The sequence below is a fragment of the Hyperolius riggenbachi genome, chromosome 4 (genome assembly GCF_040937935.1).
Source record: "Hyperolius riggenbachi isolate aHypRig1 chromosome 4, aHypRig1.pri, whole genome shotgun sequence".
Lineage (NCBI taxonomy): Eukaryota > Metazoa > Chordata > Amphibia > Anura > Hyperoliidae > Hyperolius > Hyperolius riggenbachi.
In genome coordinates, this window is record NC_090649.1 from 70129812 (window position 1) to 70146974 (window position 17163).

At 44.1% G+C, this 17163-nt stretch overlaps 1 protein-coding gene across 4 annotated transcripts in view; it reads right to left on the reverse strand.

Moving 5' to 3' along the window:
- Positions 1–17163, reverse strand: part of LOC137570379 (adhesion G protein-coupled receptor F5-like) — a 271619-nt gene that overhangs the window by 185776 nt on the left and 68680 nt on the right. For all 4 annotated transcript variants that reach the window (XM_068279056.1, XM_068279057.1, XM_068279064.1 and 1 more), the window contains exons 4-5: positions 10102–10260; positions 2520–2651 (exon numbers count right to left, since the gene is read on the reverse strand). In XM_068279056.1, the coding sequence (XP_068135157.1) occupies positions 2520–2651; positions 10102–10260 (291 nt within the window). The remainder of the gene's footprint in view (positions 1–2519; positions 2652–10101; positions 10261–17163) is intronic.

A 17163-nucleotide genomic window follows, 5' to 3' on the forward strand; every position in this document is an offset into this window, starting at 1 on the left:
GCCAAGTTCTTCAGTGTTGTGGTTCTGTGATGCATCTCCCCCCTAGAGGCCCCTCTCTGCACACTGCCTGTGTGTTATTTAGATTAGGGCAGCTTCTCCCTGCTCTATTATCTTTTACAAGCTGGATAAATCGTCCTTTGAGCTGGCTGGGCTTTCACATACTGAGGAATTACATACGGGCAGAGCTGTCTGCACTCTGCAGGAAGAAACAGCCTGACACTTCAGTGGATGAGAACTGCAGGGGGAAAGAAACACACAAATGATTTCTTGAGATTCAAAAGGAAGGCTGTATACAGCCTGCTTGTGTATGGATGTTTTTTCTATGTGTGGACATACTGTACATCAACCTACTTCCTGTTTTGATGGCCATTTTGTTTGTTTATAAACAAACTTTTTAAAACTGTTTTTAACCACTTTTAATGCGGTGGGGAGCGGCGAAATTGTGACAGAGGGGAATAGGAGATGTCCCCTAACGCACTGGTATGTTTACTTTTGTGCGATTTTAACAATACAGATTCTCTTTAAGCCTTGATTCAGTCCTACAGCCCAAAGACTGGCAGGGCAGGCGCTACCATAGAGGCAAAAGAGGCAATTGCCCCAGGGCCCCAGAGCTTGTAGGGGCCCCAGTAGCTACAAGAGGAAATTTTTTTTCAAAAAGACCTTATAGTTTTTGAGAAAATCGATTTTAAAGTTTCAAAGGAAAAAAAATACACATTTAAAAACCCACCAACTTTAACGGTTAATAGCAAATCCACCTTAAACGCTAGAAACCCTAAATTTGCAGGATATGTTGAGATCATTGGGAATAAGAGGAAAACATTTGTTTACAAAAAGACCTTACAGTTTTTGAGAAAATCGATTTTATAATTTCAAAGGAAAAACGTATACTTTTAAATGTGGTAAATGTCACTTTTAGTACACGGTAGTGTAATTTTACATGGATCAAAAAAAAGAGCAATTAATTTCCACGTATGGACCTCCTGGAAACCCCTCCGCAGCCGCAGCACTTTGGCCAGTGATCGCTATACAGCCGCAATATGGCTGTATGAAGATCCCTGGCAATTTTTCCTATTTTCCCTATTTTTTTTTTTACATTTAGAGTGTGGGAATTTTTTTTTTTTTTATTATGTGTGGTCCCCCCTCCTGAAACCTTTTAACCCCTTGTCTCCCATGCAGGCTGGGATAGCCAGAATGTGGAGCTCCGACCGATTAGGGCTACACACCCTGACTATTCCAGCTGCAAAAAAGATCCCTTAATGCCGATTTTTGTTCCGGGGTATCTGTTGGAGCGCCCCCCAGGTTTATTTTGCCCTGAGGCCCCATTGTTGCTAAAACCGGCCCTGAAGACTGGTTCTAGCCACATATTGGAGAAGAGGAGCTAGAGTGGACTGAAGCTTTGAGGACATCTTGTGTGCAGATTGCACTTTACACCATCCACCACACAGAGGTCCAACAACTTTTGCAGCCATCCTTGATTGGCTGAGTAGTGATGATTCACCAAAATTAACCTTTTTAGATGTTTGCCATAGTAGTCCCCAGCTGGGAAAAGTCACCATACCGTCTGAAGAAACAACAAGTAAGGTGGGCCTGCATATGTTTGTATTTGAAGTTTTTCCATAGAAAGATTGTTGTGAGATCACGATTTGTATTTCTAAATAGCACCTAAGGTCCGTACTTAGGTGGAGTACATGGCATACTGGCGCTAGCGCTTTCCGATGCAGGGTGAGCCGAATAACATCTCACCCTGCCCTGCCCTACAAATTTGGAGGGGGGGGGGTGTTAAAGGGACCCTGAACAGGTTATAAAATCAGAATTTTCACTTACCTGGGGAGTCCTAAGCTCACCGTAGCCCGCGAGGTCCCCCGGCTTCCTCTTGGCTTCCTCCCTGGTCATGGTTCCATTATACAGCGACTTCGGCCTGAAGTCATCAGGGCTGCTTCCAGCCGAGAACGATATGCATCATCACGCCGGCTACGCGCTATCACGCCAGCCGATGTGAGAGTCCTGCTCAGGCACAGTTCTCTAAGATTGAACCGCGCATGAGCAGGATTCTCACGCCGCCCGTCGTTATGACGGTTATCGTACTCGGTAGGAAGCAGCCCTGACGACTTCAGGCCGAAGTCACCATGTAACGGAGCCGGGATGGGGACCAGGGAAGGAGCCAGGAGGACGGCGGGGAACCTCGCGGGCTCTGTTGGGCTGGAGGAAGCCCCTGGTAAATAAAATTTTTGATTTTATAACCTGTTCAGGGTCCCTTTAAATACTATTCCCCCTATAAGTTGTCGCAACTCGGAGGGAGAAGTCATTCGTGGTCCTGTGATCCAACAGATCCCCGAGAGACCCCGTGCGCGGGATGTGGACTATAGCATTACTGCTATAGCCACTCCAAGCTTTTGCGCTGCACGGTCTCGCAGCAGGCGTTGAATAGCCCTACTTCACGTACTTAGGTGTAGTGAATAAAAACAGAAGTGATTCCACTTAATCAAGTAAAAACAGTAGGGGGAGTGGCGCAGACTTACGTATGCAGTAGGTTTGCAGCGGAAGGGAGGTGATACACAGGCAGCTGGTACTCGTACATGCTCCAAGGGTCCCAACACAGTCATAACCTATGTCGCAGGAGCAGACCGCACTGGTCCCATTCAAAATACAGACTGCAAAAAAGAAAAGGCACAATTAAATACATTAAAGAGGAACTTTAGCGAAAAAGGGGAAAAAATAAATCAATAAAGGTTAAAAAATAGAAGAGGGCTCGAGAAATGATTGATATTCGCTATGTAATTTGGTCATATTGTTTAATCCACAATCAGCCTGCATGTAATCATCTTTACTACTGGCAGACATGAAAAAAAACCAGACAGCACCAACTGCCATAATCAATAACCACACCCCCTAACAATGCCATAAGCTAAAAGGTTGTTTTTCTTATAGCTATACATATGCACAGAAGGAAATACTGGTTGCTTGGCAGTAGTAAACAGCTGCTATTTCCCACAATGCAATAAGGCTCACAGACAGGAAACTGTCAGGACCATGGTCTTGACATCACACTGTGGGAGGGGTTTCATCACAATATCAGCCATAGAGAGCCCCCTGATGATCCATTTGAAAAAAGGTAAAGATCTCTCATGGGAAAGGGGATATCAGCTACTGATTGGGATGAAGTTCAATCCTTGGTAACAGTTTCTCTTTAGCATACAAATGCATAAGGCAACATTCACACTTGTATGCAAAGAAAGCTTGCACGTATTTTCCTATGCATCTGTATGGACACCTCGCACGTTCAGGGCCGGATTTATACTTTCCAGTGCCCTAGACCTGCTGTCACCAAGTGCCCTCCCCCCCCCCCCCCAAAAAAAAATATATTTGCCCAACACTCTGACTAGCGATCATTGATTTGAATGGGCTCATTTCAGTTGTGCTGCTCTGCCCCCCATTCAACAAATAATTCCTGTAATTTGCGCTCCTGCCCGAATGTGCACAGCAGCCGATATTGTTTTCTGGGCATACTTGAGAAATGACGCTGTTGTATGACCGGTACTTGTCAAGAATGCATAACACTGTATCGGCCTCGGTTGCTGTGCACATCTGGGCAGGAGCGGAAAATTACAAGGAGCGCGAGTGACCAGAGCATGCGCTGCTCCTTTGTCCTCTGTGCGACTGGCTGCAGTCGGAGCCACAAACAGGTGGCAGGGCAGTGTGAGTGGCCAGAGCATGCGCTGCTTCTTTGTCCTCTGTGCGACTGGCTGCAGTCAGAGCCACAAACAGGTGACAGGGCAGTGTGAGTGGCCAGAGCATGCGCTGCTTCTTTGTCCTCTGTGCGACTGGCTGCAGTCAGAGCCACAAACAGGTGACAGGGAGTGCGAGTGGCCAGAGCATGCGCTGCTTCTTTGTCCTCTGTGCGACTGGCTGCAGTCGGAGCCACAAACAGGTGGCAGGGCAGTGCAACGGAGAGAAGCCCATCCAAAACAGAGAACAGGTAAGTAGCATAAGTAGCAAACATCCTGTCAAAACCCACTTTGGATGTTCTGTTGTAATTAGAGTGGACCTCAACTCAGGACTTCCTCTCTGCTCTAAAAGATACGCAACAACATAACCTTTAAATAAAAACATTTCTTTGTTACAGCTGATACAAATCCTGCAATAAATCTGCAGTGTGTCTACTTCCTGCTTTTATGGAAGCAGACATATTTTTAACATCCTGTGCTTTCAAATGAGCTTAGATGTGGCAGTCAGGTGACACATTGTAGAGATCAAATTACAACTTGTGATTAGACACAGAGGAGGGGGAATTAGACAGGCTCTCTAAATACATACATGGTACATTTCTCTGTTTTCCTTCTGTCCAGTGCAAGAGTTCAGCTCCACTTTAAAGCATCTGAATGACATTTATTTATATTTGCTGAAAAATCTATGTAACTCTTTTGAATGCTGAATGTACATATGGTGGTGTGCTCTAACATATTGACAGTATACAGGAACAAAGTCTGAAGAAGACTTATTAGCAGAAAGCGTACTCTTTTTCTTTTAAAGGATACCACAACTGAAATGTGACATAATGAGATAGACATGTGTATGTACAGTGCCTAGCACACAGATAACTATGCTGTGTTCCTTTTTTTCTTTCTCTGCCTGAAAGAGTTAAATATCAGGTATGTAAGTGGCTGACTCAGTCCTGACTCAGACAGGAAGTGACTACAGTGTGACCCTCACTAATAAGAAATTCCAACTATAAAACACTTTCCTAGCAGAAAATGGCTTCTGAGAGCAAGAAAGAGGTAAAAAAGGGGAATTTCTTATCAGTGAGGGTCACACTGTAGTCACTTCCTGTCTGAGTCAGGACTGAGTCAGCCACTTACATACCTGATATTTAACTCTTTCAGGCAGAGAAAGAAAAAAAGGAACACAGCATAGTTATCTGTGTGCTAGGCACTGTACACACCCATGTCTATCTCATTATGTCACATTTCAGTTGTGGTATCCTTTAAGCCAAGAGGTACAGACTAACCAGCAAGCTCATGGTGAACCAGAACTCATTGGAGTGTGTAAAGGGCTACAATGGTCCTAAAAGCCCCTACTTACTATTAATGTTAATTTGCATATATTCAGCACAACAGTGATGCATTGTGGGAGACATCTCAAGCTCACTCCAACCTGAATTATCGCAAATTCTTTCTGTTTTAAGAAAGCAAACTTTAGTTTTTCTTAGCATTTTAGTAAGGGGGCTTTTAGGACCATTGTAGCCCCTTATGCTGGGAATACACAGCGCGATAATGCGTAGGTATCGAGCCAGCGTGTCCGCGCGCGCATCGATCACACTCTAACCAAATTCTTTAACTCTATGTTAAATGGCTCTAGGCCTCCACCTGAATTTCTTCAAGCAGCCATTACCTTAATCCCAAAACCGGGCAGAGACCCAATGTTGTTAACTTAAAATTACAGACCTATCTCCCTTCTAAATTTAGAATATAAGGTCCTCACCTCCCTATTAGCGGCCAGATTGAATAAACTCCTTCCTTCCTTAGTTCACGGGGACTAAGTAGGGTTTATTCCCACACATCAAGCTTTAGATAATGTAAGAAAGATTCTCAATATTATCCATCATGTACATTCTAAAAAGCTCACCACCGCCTTGCTAGCCTTGGACATGGAGAACGGATCAGTGAATAATGGCACACAGCGCCTATTAATAAAAATGGCGCCGCATTAAAAAGATATGCTTATCACTATTTATCGTTAGTACTGCATAATAATGGCGCACAGGGAAAAAAAGAAGAAAAAAGGCACACAGTAACATTATTTATCAATAGCGTGGTTCATATGCCAAACAGCAGACGTTATTGCGCACAGTAACGTTATTTATCAATAGCACCCTACATAAGCCAAACTGCAGAAGGTATTTAACTGCAAAACGGTGAATGTATTTAATGGAACACTGTCAAGGTTAGGGCTAGGCACCACCAGGGAGGTCTTAAAGTTAGGCACCACCAGGGAGGTCTTAGGGTTAGGCACCACCAGGGGGGTGCTTAGGGTTAGGCACCTCAAGGGGGTGGTTAGGGTTAGGCACCACCAGGGGGATCTTAGGGTTAGGCACCACCAGGGGGGTGCTTAGGGTTAGGCACCACCAGGGGGTGGTTAGGGTTAGGCACCACCAGGGGGGTGGTTAGGGTTAGGCACCACCGGGCGGTTGGTTAGGGTTAGGCACCACCAGGGGGTGGTTAGGGTTAGGCACCACCAGGGGGGTGGTTAGGGTTAGGCATTATGAGGAGGGTCTTAGGGTTAGGCACCACCAGGGGGGTCTTAGGGTTAGGCACCACCATGCGGGTGGTTAGGGTTAGGCACCACCAGGGGGGGTGGTTAGAGTTAGGCACTATGAGGAGGGTCTTAGGGTTAGGCACCACCAGGGGGGTCTTAGGGTTAGGCACCACCATGGGGGATCTTAGGGTTAGGCACCACCAGGGGGGTGCTTAGGGTTAGGCACCACCAGGGGGTGGTTAGGGTTAGGCACCACCAGGGGGGTGGTTAGGGTTAGGCACCACCGGGCGGTTGGTTAGGGTTAGGCACCACCAGGGGGTGGTTAGGGTTAGGCACCACCAGGGGGGTGGTTAGGGTTAGGCATTATGAGGAGGGTCTTAGGGTTAGGCACCACCAGGGGGGTCTTAGGGTTAGGCACCACCATGCGGGTGGTTAGGGTTAGGCACCACCAGGGGGGTGGTTAGAGTTAGGCACTATGAGGAGGGTCTTAGGGTTAGGCACCACCAGGGGGGTCTTAGGGTTAGGCACCACCATGGGGGTGGTTAGGGTTAGGCACCACCAGGGGGGTTTAGGGGTTAGGGGATAGGTACAGAGAGGGTTCTGTGTGTTAACGCTTAATAACAATAAGGATTTAACACTAAATAATGATAAGGCTTTAACGTTAAATAGCGATAAGCAAACGGATTAGCGGCAACACCGTGCGCCATTATTCGCAGGCGCCATTTTCAGATGGATGGATGGAGAAGGCTTTTGATACCATTAGATGGCCCTTCATGCTTGCAACTATTAAAAAAATTTGGAATACAGGCTAAATTCTTCCACCTGATTGATAACCTATACTCCACGCCCTCGGCCACCCTTAAACTTCCTTCTTCTCTTAACTCTCTAATACAAATAGAAAGGGGTACAAGACAAGGCTGCCCCCCTGTCTCTGGCTATTTTTGCCCTAGTAATAGAGCCATTGGCCAACACAATTCTAGATATGAACGAATGGACAACATTTCCCATTTCCCTTTCAGGTAGGATCCATTCTGTGAAAATGAATGTCCTACCAAGGATCCGTGTCCTCCCCATTCCTGTCCGCATGACTGATATACACAAGCTACAAAAAGCTTGCCATAAATTAATTTGGGCAGGTAGGAGACCCAAGTTCAAACACACAATGTTAATTAGCCCTAGAGCAGAAGGTGGCCTAAATTCTCCTAGATTATCCCTATACTACTACGCCTCTCAGCTGTCCCAACTAGCAGCAGTCAACGCTTACTCATTAGCCCCTCTATGGGTCGAAATTGAATCATATTTAATGGGTCAGTCCACACTAAGAGCACATATGTGGCGTTCTCTGAACCCTCAAAACGGCCTACAAATATCTCTCCAATCACTAAACATTCCATGAATATATGGGCAAAATTTAGATTTTTCCTGCAACTTCAATCCAAAATATGCCTATTGACTGAGGTCTTTTAAAATTCTGCCCCAGGTTTCGATCCTAATGCCTTCAAATGGTGGCTAGAAAGAGGTCTAATTAAAGTAGCTAATTTTGTCTCTGCATTCAATGTCATGAATGATGCTTTCACAATTTAAACAAGCTCGAATTCTCCCCACTACAGAATTTTTTCGCTCATGGCAAATATTCCATTTTCTATCCAAATTTAGATCCCAAGACTCTTCTCTAGGGTATACTTGGTTCAAGAGTTGATGCAAATCTAAACCTCTAGAGGGAGGCCTTATCTCTATTTTATACCAGTCACTTTTTTGCCCCCCCCCCCCACCCCAACACACTTCGGAGCACGCACCTCCTGGATACATCAGGAGATGAGAGGAAGACATAGAACATCTATTTCTCCCGCCAGGTGGTCTAACTGTTGTCTCACTCTCACAAAGGGTAGCCTTCAGTATTCAATACTTGAAACCTCTATTAAACTACTTTATAGAGCCTATTTAACCCCTCATCTAAGGACCCCACATGCTTTAGAGGCTGTAGGGAAATAGGCTCTTTGTGGCACATTTGGTGGACCTGTCCCGTTGCTGCCAGTTTCTGGCAGGAAATTTGGCATGAATCTCAATCAATAATCCAATCCAGACTGCCTCTCAATCCATTCGTAGCCTTACTAGGAGACAAACCACCAGGTATTAGACACCCGCAACATAGACTACTGCAATTTATTATGAGTGCTGCTAAGGTCCATTTAGCTGCCTCATGGCTGCAACCTTCTCTCTCTCTCCACTGCGGCTGTATACAATAAAGTCACTGCTACAATGATATGTGAAAATATTTTAGCTAAAGTAGAGGACACAATGTTAAATTTTCAGAGAACTTGGACACCTTGGATCACGTCCCTCAATAATGAAGGACTAGGCCCTACCCTACTTTTATAACTAATAAATGTACCTTAAATTTCACTTCCCCCTGGCATCACACCGCAGCACTTTACTGGCTGCTTAAAGACATTTTCTTGTCCTGGCAATATGGCAATCCTGTAAAGATTTCTGGGTTGTTTATTTCCTTTTCTCTTTTCTTTTTCTTTTTAATTTCTGTTTTTTTTTTTTTGTTCTGTTTTTTTTTTTAATTTCGTGGTTTATCCTAAACTTACTATCTTTAATTGAATATACCAAATTGTGACACCTCCTGATTTCCATTAGAAATGTTTACACTATGGAGTTGTTCATGACTACAATCTCTTATACCTTTATGATTTTCCCCAAGGTGACATATATAGGGCTTGAATCACAAAGCGGTGCTAACTGTTAGCACGCCTGTGAAAACCCCCTCAGCACGTCTAAACGAGCTTTTCGCGCGCAAAACTTTATTAAAGCCTATGGGACTTAGTGCACGCATAGGACTTTGCGCACGCAAAACTTTGCGTGCGGTACTTAGCGCGCGATCTGATTGAGAAAATCGGTGCTAACCTACTTAGCACCCTGGTTAGCACGCCAAAAGACTTTAGACGTGCTAAGTAGGTTAGCACCGCATAGTGCCCATAATATTGTATGTTCATTGTCTTTTGTTCTTCTAAATTAAACCTTATGAAACTAAAATCCACTAAGGCATTCATGCAGAGGAACAAGTACGTTCTGGAATGGCCATCTCAGTCCCCAGACCTGAATATAATTGAAAATCTGTGGTGTGAGTCAGAGAGAGCGGTCCATGGTTGGAAGCCATCAAACTTGAATGAACTTGAAATGTTTTGTAAAGAGGAATGGTCCAAAATACCTTCAACCAGAATCTAGACTCTCATTGGAACCTACAGGAAGCGTTTAGAGGCTGTAATTTCTGCAAAAGGAAGATCTACTAAATATTGATTTAATTTCTTTTTTTGTGGTGCCCAAATGTATGCACCTGCCTAATTTTGTTTAAATAATTATTGCACACTTTCTGTAAATCCAATAAACTTCTTTACACTTCTCAAATATCACTGTGTGTGTCTCCTATATGATATATTTAACTGACATTTTTTATCGTAACAACCAACGATTTATACAGGAAAATCATGGCGATTAACAACGTTGCTCAAACTTTCGCATCCCACTGTATATTGTGCTAACATCTTCCGCAGAGCTTTATACAGCATATATAGCCTTATCGCTGTCTGACTGTCCCTCACTGGTGCTCCTAATATAATCCCTACCATCGTCCTATGTCCATCATAATCCAGGGCAAATTTATGAAGCCATGTAACTTGTTATCTGTATGTTTTTGGGCTGTGAGAGGAAACCGGAGTGCCCAGAAGAAAACCCTCAGAGACACACAGAGAATATACAAACGCCATGCAGATAGTGCCCTGGCTGGGATTTAGACGGGCGCTGCAAGGCGAGAGTGATACAGTATATATATAGCAGAAGACTTACCTGGAGTTGTGGTTACGTTGATGATGCTGGTAGTGTTTGGCAGAACGTCATATATACTCATATTCTGTAAATAACTTCTGATTTCCTCTGTCATACTGGGGTCAGAGAAACTTATTTCAATGTCAGCCGTGTAGAGTGACATAGCCGGATCGCCACTAGCTGCAATGACAGGGAAAAAAAAGTTTTTCTTAAATATATTTTACACTTTTCTTTTACAATTTCTTTCTTTTTTTTTTTCTGTTTTATTCGATTAGACCTTGTTGTCAATCCGCACCCAGGTCTGAGGACTTTGCTTTTTGTGATGTTAGAGAGTTATTGATCGCACGGGAAGTGGGGGGGGGGGGGGGGGAGAGGAGGGGAAACTCACTTCTGATCACAAAATGTTACCAGATAAATCTGCAGACGGAGCATAAAAAAAAGCTAAAAGTTGTATTTGCAATGCCTCATATGTTTCTAATTAAAACAACAATTCTCATTGTATAGAAAGTAATGCCTATATATGCTTTTATCTGCCTTGCAAGGAATTCTTTCTATGTAAAGTAACTTGCATCTGTGAGTTTAAACACTTCTCACCCTGCATGGCTGACCAGTGGCTGGGGCACGCTAGAGCAATTTTATCAGCATTTTTGGATCACCAGCAATTCCAAAAACGCTTTGCCAATGTAGTCTAGAGCCTAGGTTCTCAACGTGTGGTACGTGTACCCCAGGGGGTACTTCTGATGGTTCCAGGGGGTACTCAGGCTCGATATACTTAACCAAGAACAACAAATTTAGAGTTTCATAAAATGATAAATCTTATATAAACAACATCAAATTAGTGTTTTAGGTAATTAAAAGCAATAGTAAATGCTTGGAAATTGTTTAAAACCAATTATCATGTACCACAATTAAACATATTTGTCAAGGGGTACTTGTGATAATGTTTACTATGCTAGGGGGTACTCGGTGAGTACAGGGTTTTAAAAGGGGTACATACCAATAAAATGTTGAGAAACACTGGTCTAGAGCACGGCGCACGTCTTATCCTACACGTGTGCATTAGGTAATTCATCCACTACGGTACTGTACGATCATATACAGACGTAACTTTGTTTTGTGGCATAGCTGAGCTCATAGCGCTAGGGTACTCTGTTTGCCTAATGGCGTTGAACCCACTAGTGTGATTGCGATTAGGAAAATTGCAAGACATGCAGCATTTTGGGTGCTCAATGCAAAGTATTTAAGCGCCGCAAAACTGCAGCGATTTGGGGTCCAAATTTTAAAATAAGTTATAATTAACATAGTTACATAGTTAAATACTATGGGCAGCATGGTGGCATAGTGGTTAGCGCTCTTGCCTTGCAGCGCTGGGTCCCTGGTTCAAATCCCAGCCAGGTCAACATCTGCAAGGAGTTTGTATGTTCTCCCTGTGTCTGTGTGGGTTTCCTCCGGGTACTCCGATTTCCATCACATCCCATAGACATACAGATAAGTTATTGGCTTCCCCTAAATTGTCCCTAGACTACAATACCTACACTACACAACACATACATAGACATATGACTATGGTAGGGACTAGATTGTGAGCTCCTCCGAGGGACAGTTAGTGACAAGACTATATACTCTGTCTGTACAGCGCTGCGGTAGATGTCAGCGCTATATAAATACTAAATAATAATAATAGTTTGGTTGAAAAAAGACATTCGTCCATCAAGTCTAACCAGAAAAAAAATAAGAAATAAAACACCATCCTGAACCTACACATATCTCAGTCGATCAAAGGGAAGGCAAAAAACCTTACAAGGTCTGGGCCAGTTAGCTTTAAAGAGAACCTGAGGTGGATCTTCGGGGTCAGATGGGACACAGAGCCATGTTCTCTGCCTAATGACATGGCTCTGTGTCCCCCAACCAACACTCTCTGCCCCTCCACTGCCACGCTATAGCCCCCCGAGTTTAGCAACAATATTTGTCGCTATGTCAGAGGTGAGCACAGGGAGAGGAATTCCCTGTTTAAAACACCCGCCAGGGGTGTTCCTGCAGGGTTTCTTGAGCTCTAGATTAGGGATCATTAAATAGCACAGGATGCGTCTATCGAAAAAAAACACGTGGAAATTTGGGCGACCAGTAATCCCATTTGTAAAAAAATCTTTATTTAATACCGATATTTTACTTTTAAAGTGTAAAATATTGGTATTAACCACTTAAGGACCGAAGGCTTGCACCCCCCTAGTGACCAGGAAATTTTTTACTAATTAGGCCACTGCAGCTTTAAGTGCTCGCTGCAAGCCATACAATTCAGCACACAACTGATTCCCCCTCCCCCTTTTTCTGCCCACTAACAGAGATTTCTGTTGGTGGGCTCTGATCGCTGCAGGGATGTTTGTTTTGTTTGTTTGCTTTTTACAAATATTTATTTGTTTTATTTTTTTTTATAAATTTACCCATTTATTTCTTAATTTAACTACTGCCCCTCCCTCCCCCCACCAGCCAATGATGGCAATCGGCTGTCATGGGCATCAGAGCATGAGAGCCAATTCCTCTCCTGTCTACCAGGGGGGCCTCCGTGTCAGACATCTGTCCCCAGTACAGCGCTGCCATAGATCGCAGCACTGTACAATGTAAATAGACGTCTAACAGTCTCCTAGTGGCGATCGCCGATGGGAGACTGATGGCGGAACAGAGCTCCGTCATTCAAGCTGAGATGAGCGCGCATTGGCGCACACCATCTCCTGCAAAGCCCCACCCCAGCGGTCGGCTAAGGGTTAAATACCGATATATTATTATAGCTAAGCTTATTCTGACACCGAAATTTCCTAATTCCCCCCCCCCCCCCAATGCCTAACCCTACCAAAAACTTTTGTACCTGACGCTTAACCCTAAACATCATTCAGTATCCCACAATTTTAAACAGAGCCACCACTTCACATTGTGTTGCTGCCACATGGCTGAAGTGAAGGCTTATGAAGCGCTGGTATAAGCGCAGGAGCTGCAGGTGCCGCGGCACTGAACGCTCAGGAATTGATAAACAAAGGAGGTGGTAAGAACCGCTACCCAGAGACTGCACTGTGATATAAGGATCTATAGGAAAAGTTTGTATACTCCATGTGAAAGCATCGGGCATTATAGAGGAACCTTTTAAAAGATTGTGTATATACGAAAAAGTTTGATGTGCAAACAAGTATTGCAATGACCTCTAGGTTGCATTGCCCCTATAGTTAGAGGAGGGAAAGCTGCATGCCACTACATGGTGAGAATATTTGGTGGTGGGAAATCCCAACAGGCTTGATTGACAGTGGTGTGGACGTTTTGCAGAGGCTCTGCTGGGCGATTGTTTCACACAATAACTGCTAAGCCGTTTTGTGTTTATGCGCGCAGATAACATGAAAAGTGTTTTTAATTGATTTTAATCGAGTGAACTTATACCTTGCTATGGCAACATTAAAGTAAATTTTGCATGTGCATTTTTGAGACAGTTGTGGAATTGGTTTCTATTTACATTAACTCTAAACATCCCCTGCCCCCCTCGCACAAACTTCCTACCTGGTTATGCCTAACCCCCCACTGCACAAACACTGACTCCTAACTCCTAACCCAGTTTTAATGCCAATCTTGGAGAGATGTTCAGTTCTAAAGGGGGAGGGATAAAAAAAAATAAGGTGAACAAAAACAATGTAGTTTTCATATAGTGAGGAATCTGTGAACTGCAGCATTTTCTGTTTAGATTAAGGTCACTGTCTATCATCCACCCCTCCTCTAGGCGTATTGCTGCTGGTGAGAATGTTTGTAATCCGGTCACCTGGCAGGTTTCAGAAACTTTACGAAAACTATGGTATGCTTATGATTTGGACGTCACATTGTCACATATCTGAAGTGTAAGTCAAATATGAAAGAGTAATAGGGAACCTGAAATGAGAGGTGTATGGAGGGTGTCATCTTCATTCCCATATAAACAATGCCAGTTGCCTGGCTGTGATGCTAAGCTTTTGGCTTTAGTTGTGTTTGAGTCACACACCTGCAACAAGCCTGCAGCCAGCGGAGTCACACCAGAGTCCCAGCATCTGATCTGCTGCTCATTCTGGGCCAGTGACTGATAGTATTAGGGGCAGAGCAGCAGCACAGATGTCAGGCGACTGGCATTGTTTATTAGAAAATGAAGATGGGATCTTCTGTATTCCTCTCACTTTAACCACTTGAGGACCATGGGCTTTACCCCCCTTAAACCAGACCCTTTTTTTCCATTCAGACCACTGCAGCTTTCACGGTTTATTGCTCGCTCATACAACCTACCACCTAAATGAATTTTGGCTCATTTTCTTGTCACTAATAAAGCTTTCTTTTGGTGCTATTTGATTGCTGCTGCGAATTTTACTTTTTATTATATTCATCAAAAAAGACATGAATTTTGTAAAAAAAAATGATTTTTTTAAATTTCTGTGCTGACATTTTTCAAATAAAGTAAAATTTCTGTATACATGCAGCACGAAAAATGTGGACAAACATGTTTTTGATTAAAAAAAAACCCATTCAGCCTATATTTATTGGTTTGGGTAAAAGTTATAGCGTTTACAAACTATGGTGCAAAAAGTGAATTCTCCCATTTTGTAGCATCTATGACTTTTCTGACCACCTGTCATGTTTCATGAGGGGCTAGAATTCCAGGATAGTATAAATACACCCCAAATGACCCCAGTTTGGAAAGAAGACATCCCAAAGTATTCACTGAGAGGCATAGTGAGTTCATAGAAGATATTATTTTTTGTCACAAGTTAGCAGAAAATGACAGTTTGTGACAAGAAAAAAAAAAGTTTCCATTTCTGCTAACTTGAGACAAAAAAAAAAAATGAAATCTGCCACGGACTCACCATGCCCCTCTCTGAATACCTTGAAGTGTCTACTTTCCAAAATGGGGTCATTTGTGGGGTGTGTTTACTGTCCTGGCATTTTGGGGGGTGCTAATTTGTAAGCACCCCTGTAAAGCCTACAGGTGCTCATTGGACTTTGGGCCCCTTAGCGCAGTTAGGCTGCAAAAAAGTGCCACACATGTGGTATTGCCGTACTCAGGAGAAGTAGTATATTGTGTTTTGGGGTGTATTTTTACACATACCCATGCTGGGTAAGAGAAATATCTCTGTAAATGACAATTGTTTGATTTTTTTTTACACACAATTGTCCATTTACAGAGATATTTCTCCCACTCAGCATGGGTATGTGTAAAAATACACCCCAAAACACATTATACTACTTCTCCTGAGTACGGCGATACCACATGTGTGGCACTTTTTTGCACCCTAACTGCGCTAAGGGGCCCAAAGTCCAATGAGTACCTTTAGGATTTCACTGGTCCAAAGTGCTTTTATTATTAATAAAACTATCTAATTCCACACCGAGCAAAGTCTCTTTGCATAAGTTAATACAGAACACACTACAAGGGCGCCTCCTTTCCTTTTCGAAAACTACGACTTAGTATTACCCCTTTGCAGTGATGAGCAAATCCGATCCGGATGCTACTCAGATAGTAGCTATCCGGATTTCTCCCAGTAATGCATTGCGGCCTGGGCGGGGGGTTTAATCCTTACCCATCATGACGTCTTCTTCGTCCGTCCTTCGGCGTCTCCCACGATGCGTTCCACTCCGGCGTCACGTGACTACACACTTCCTCCTTCAACCCGGAAGGAGGAAGTGTTTTTTTAGTCATGTGACGCCGGAGTGGAGCGCATCGTGGGAGGCGCCGAGGGACGGACGAAGAAGACGTCATGATAGGTAAGGATTAAATCCCCCGCCCAGGCCGCAGTGCATTACTGGGAGAAGTCCGGATAGCTACTATCCGAGTAGCATCCGGATCGGATTTGCTCATCACTGCCCCTTTGGTGGGGTTCTTCAAGACTACTCAGAAGTGAAATTTTTCCAAAGGAGCTGCGACCAATCCTTTTAAAGGCCGAGTGGGGACGGGACTTCCCTACATGCTATGAAGAGTGGTTGCTTCGGTAGCAACCTACACTTGTGAGTAAAATTACTACTCTTACTTCTTAACCGCTTATCAGAAGATAATACACCAAAAGGGCTCCTGGTACCCCTGCGGTTTTTTCTTTCTCTTTCTGTACTTGCTACAGCTCTCCCATTTTAGAAAGAAGACACGCCAAGGTATTCCGTTAGATGTGTGGCGAGTTCATGTGAGATTTTATTTTTTGTCACAAGTTAGTGAAAAATGACACTTTGGGGAAAAAAAACAATAAAAATCAATTTCCGCTAACTTTTGACAAAAAAATAAAATCTATGAACTCGTCTTACACCTAACAGAATACCTTGGGGTGTCTTTTTTCTAAAATGGGGTCACTTGTGGGGTTCCTATACCGCCCTGGCATTTTACGGGCCCAAAACCGTGAGTAGTCTGGAAACCAAATGTCTCAAAATGACTGTTCAGGGGTATAAGCATCTGCAAATTTTGATGACAGGTGGTCTATGAGGGGGCGAATTTTGTGGAACCGGTCATAAGCAGGGTGGCCTTTTAGATGACAGGTTGTATTGGGCCTGATCTGATGGATAGGAGTGCTAGGGGGGGTGACAGGAGGTGATTGATGGGTGTCTCAGGGGGTGGTTAGAGGAGAAAATAGATGCAATCAATGCACTGGGGAGGTGATCGGAAGGGGGTCTAAAGGGGGATCTGAGGGTTTGGCCGAGTGATCAGGAGCCCACACGGGGCAAATTAGGGCCTGATCTGATGGGTAGGTGTGCTAGGGGGTGACAGGAGGTGATTGATGGGTGTCTCAAGGTGTGATTAGAGGGGGGAATAGATGCAAGCAATGCACTGGCGAGGTGATCAGGGCTGGGGTCTGAGGGCGTTCTGAGGGTGTGGGCGGGTGATTGAGTGCCCTAGGGGCAGATAGGGGTCTAATATGATGGGTAGCAGTGACAGGGGGTGATTGATGGGTAATTAGTGGGTGTTTAGGGTAGAGAACAGATGTAAACAATGCATTTGGGAGGTGATCTGACGTCGGATCTGCGGGCGATCTATTGGTGTGGGTGGGTGATCAGATTGCCCGCAAGGGGCAGGTTAGGGGCTGATTGATGGGTGGCAGTGACAGG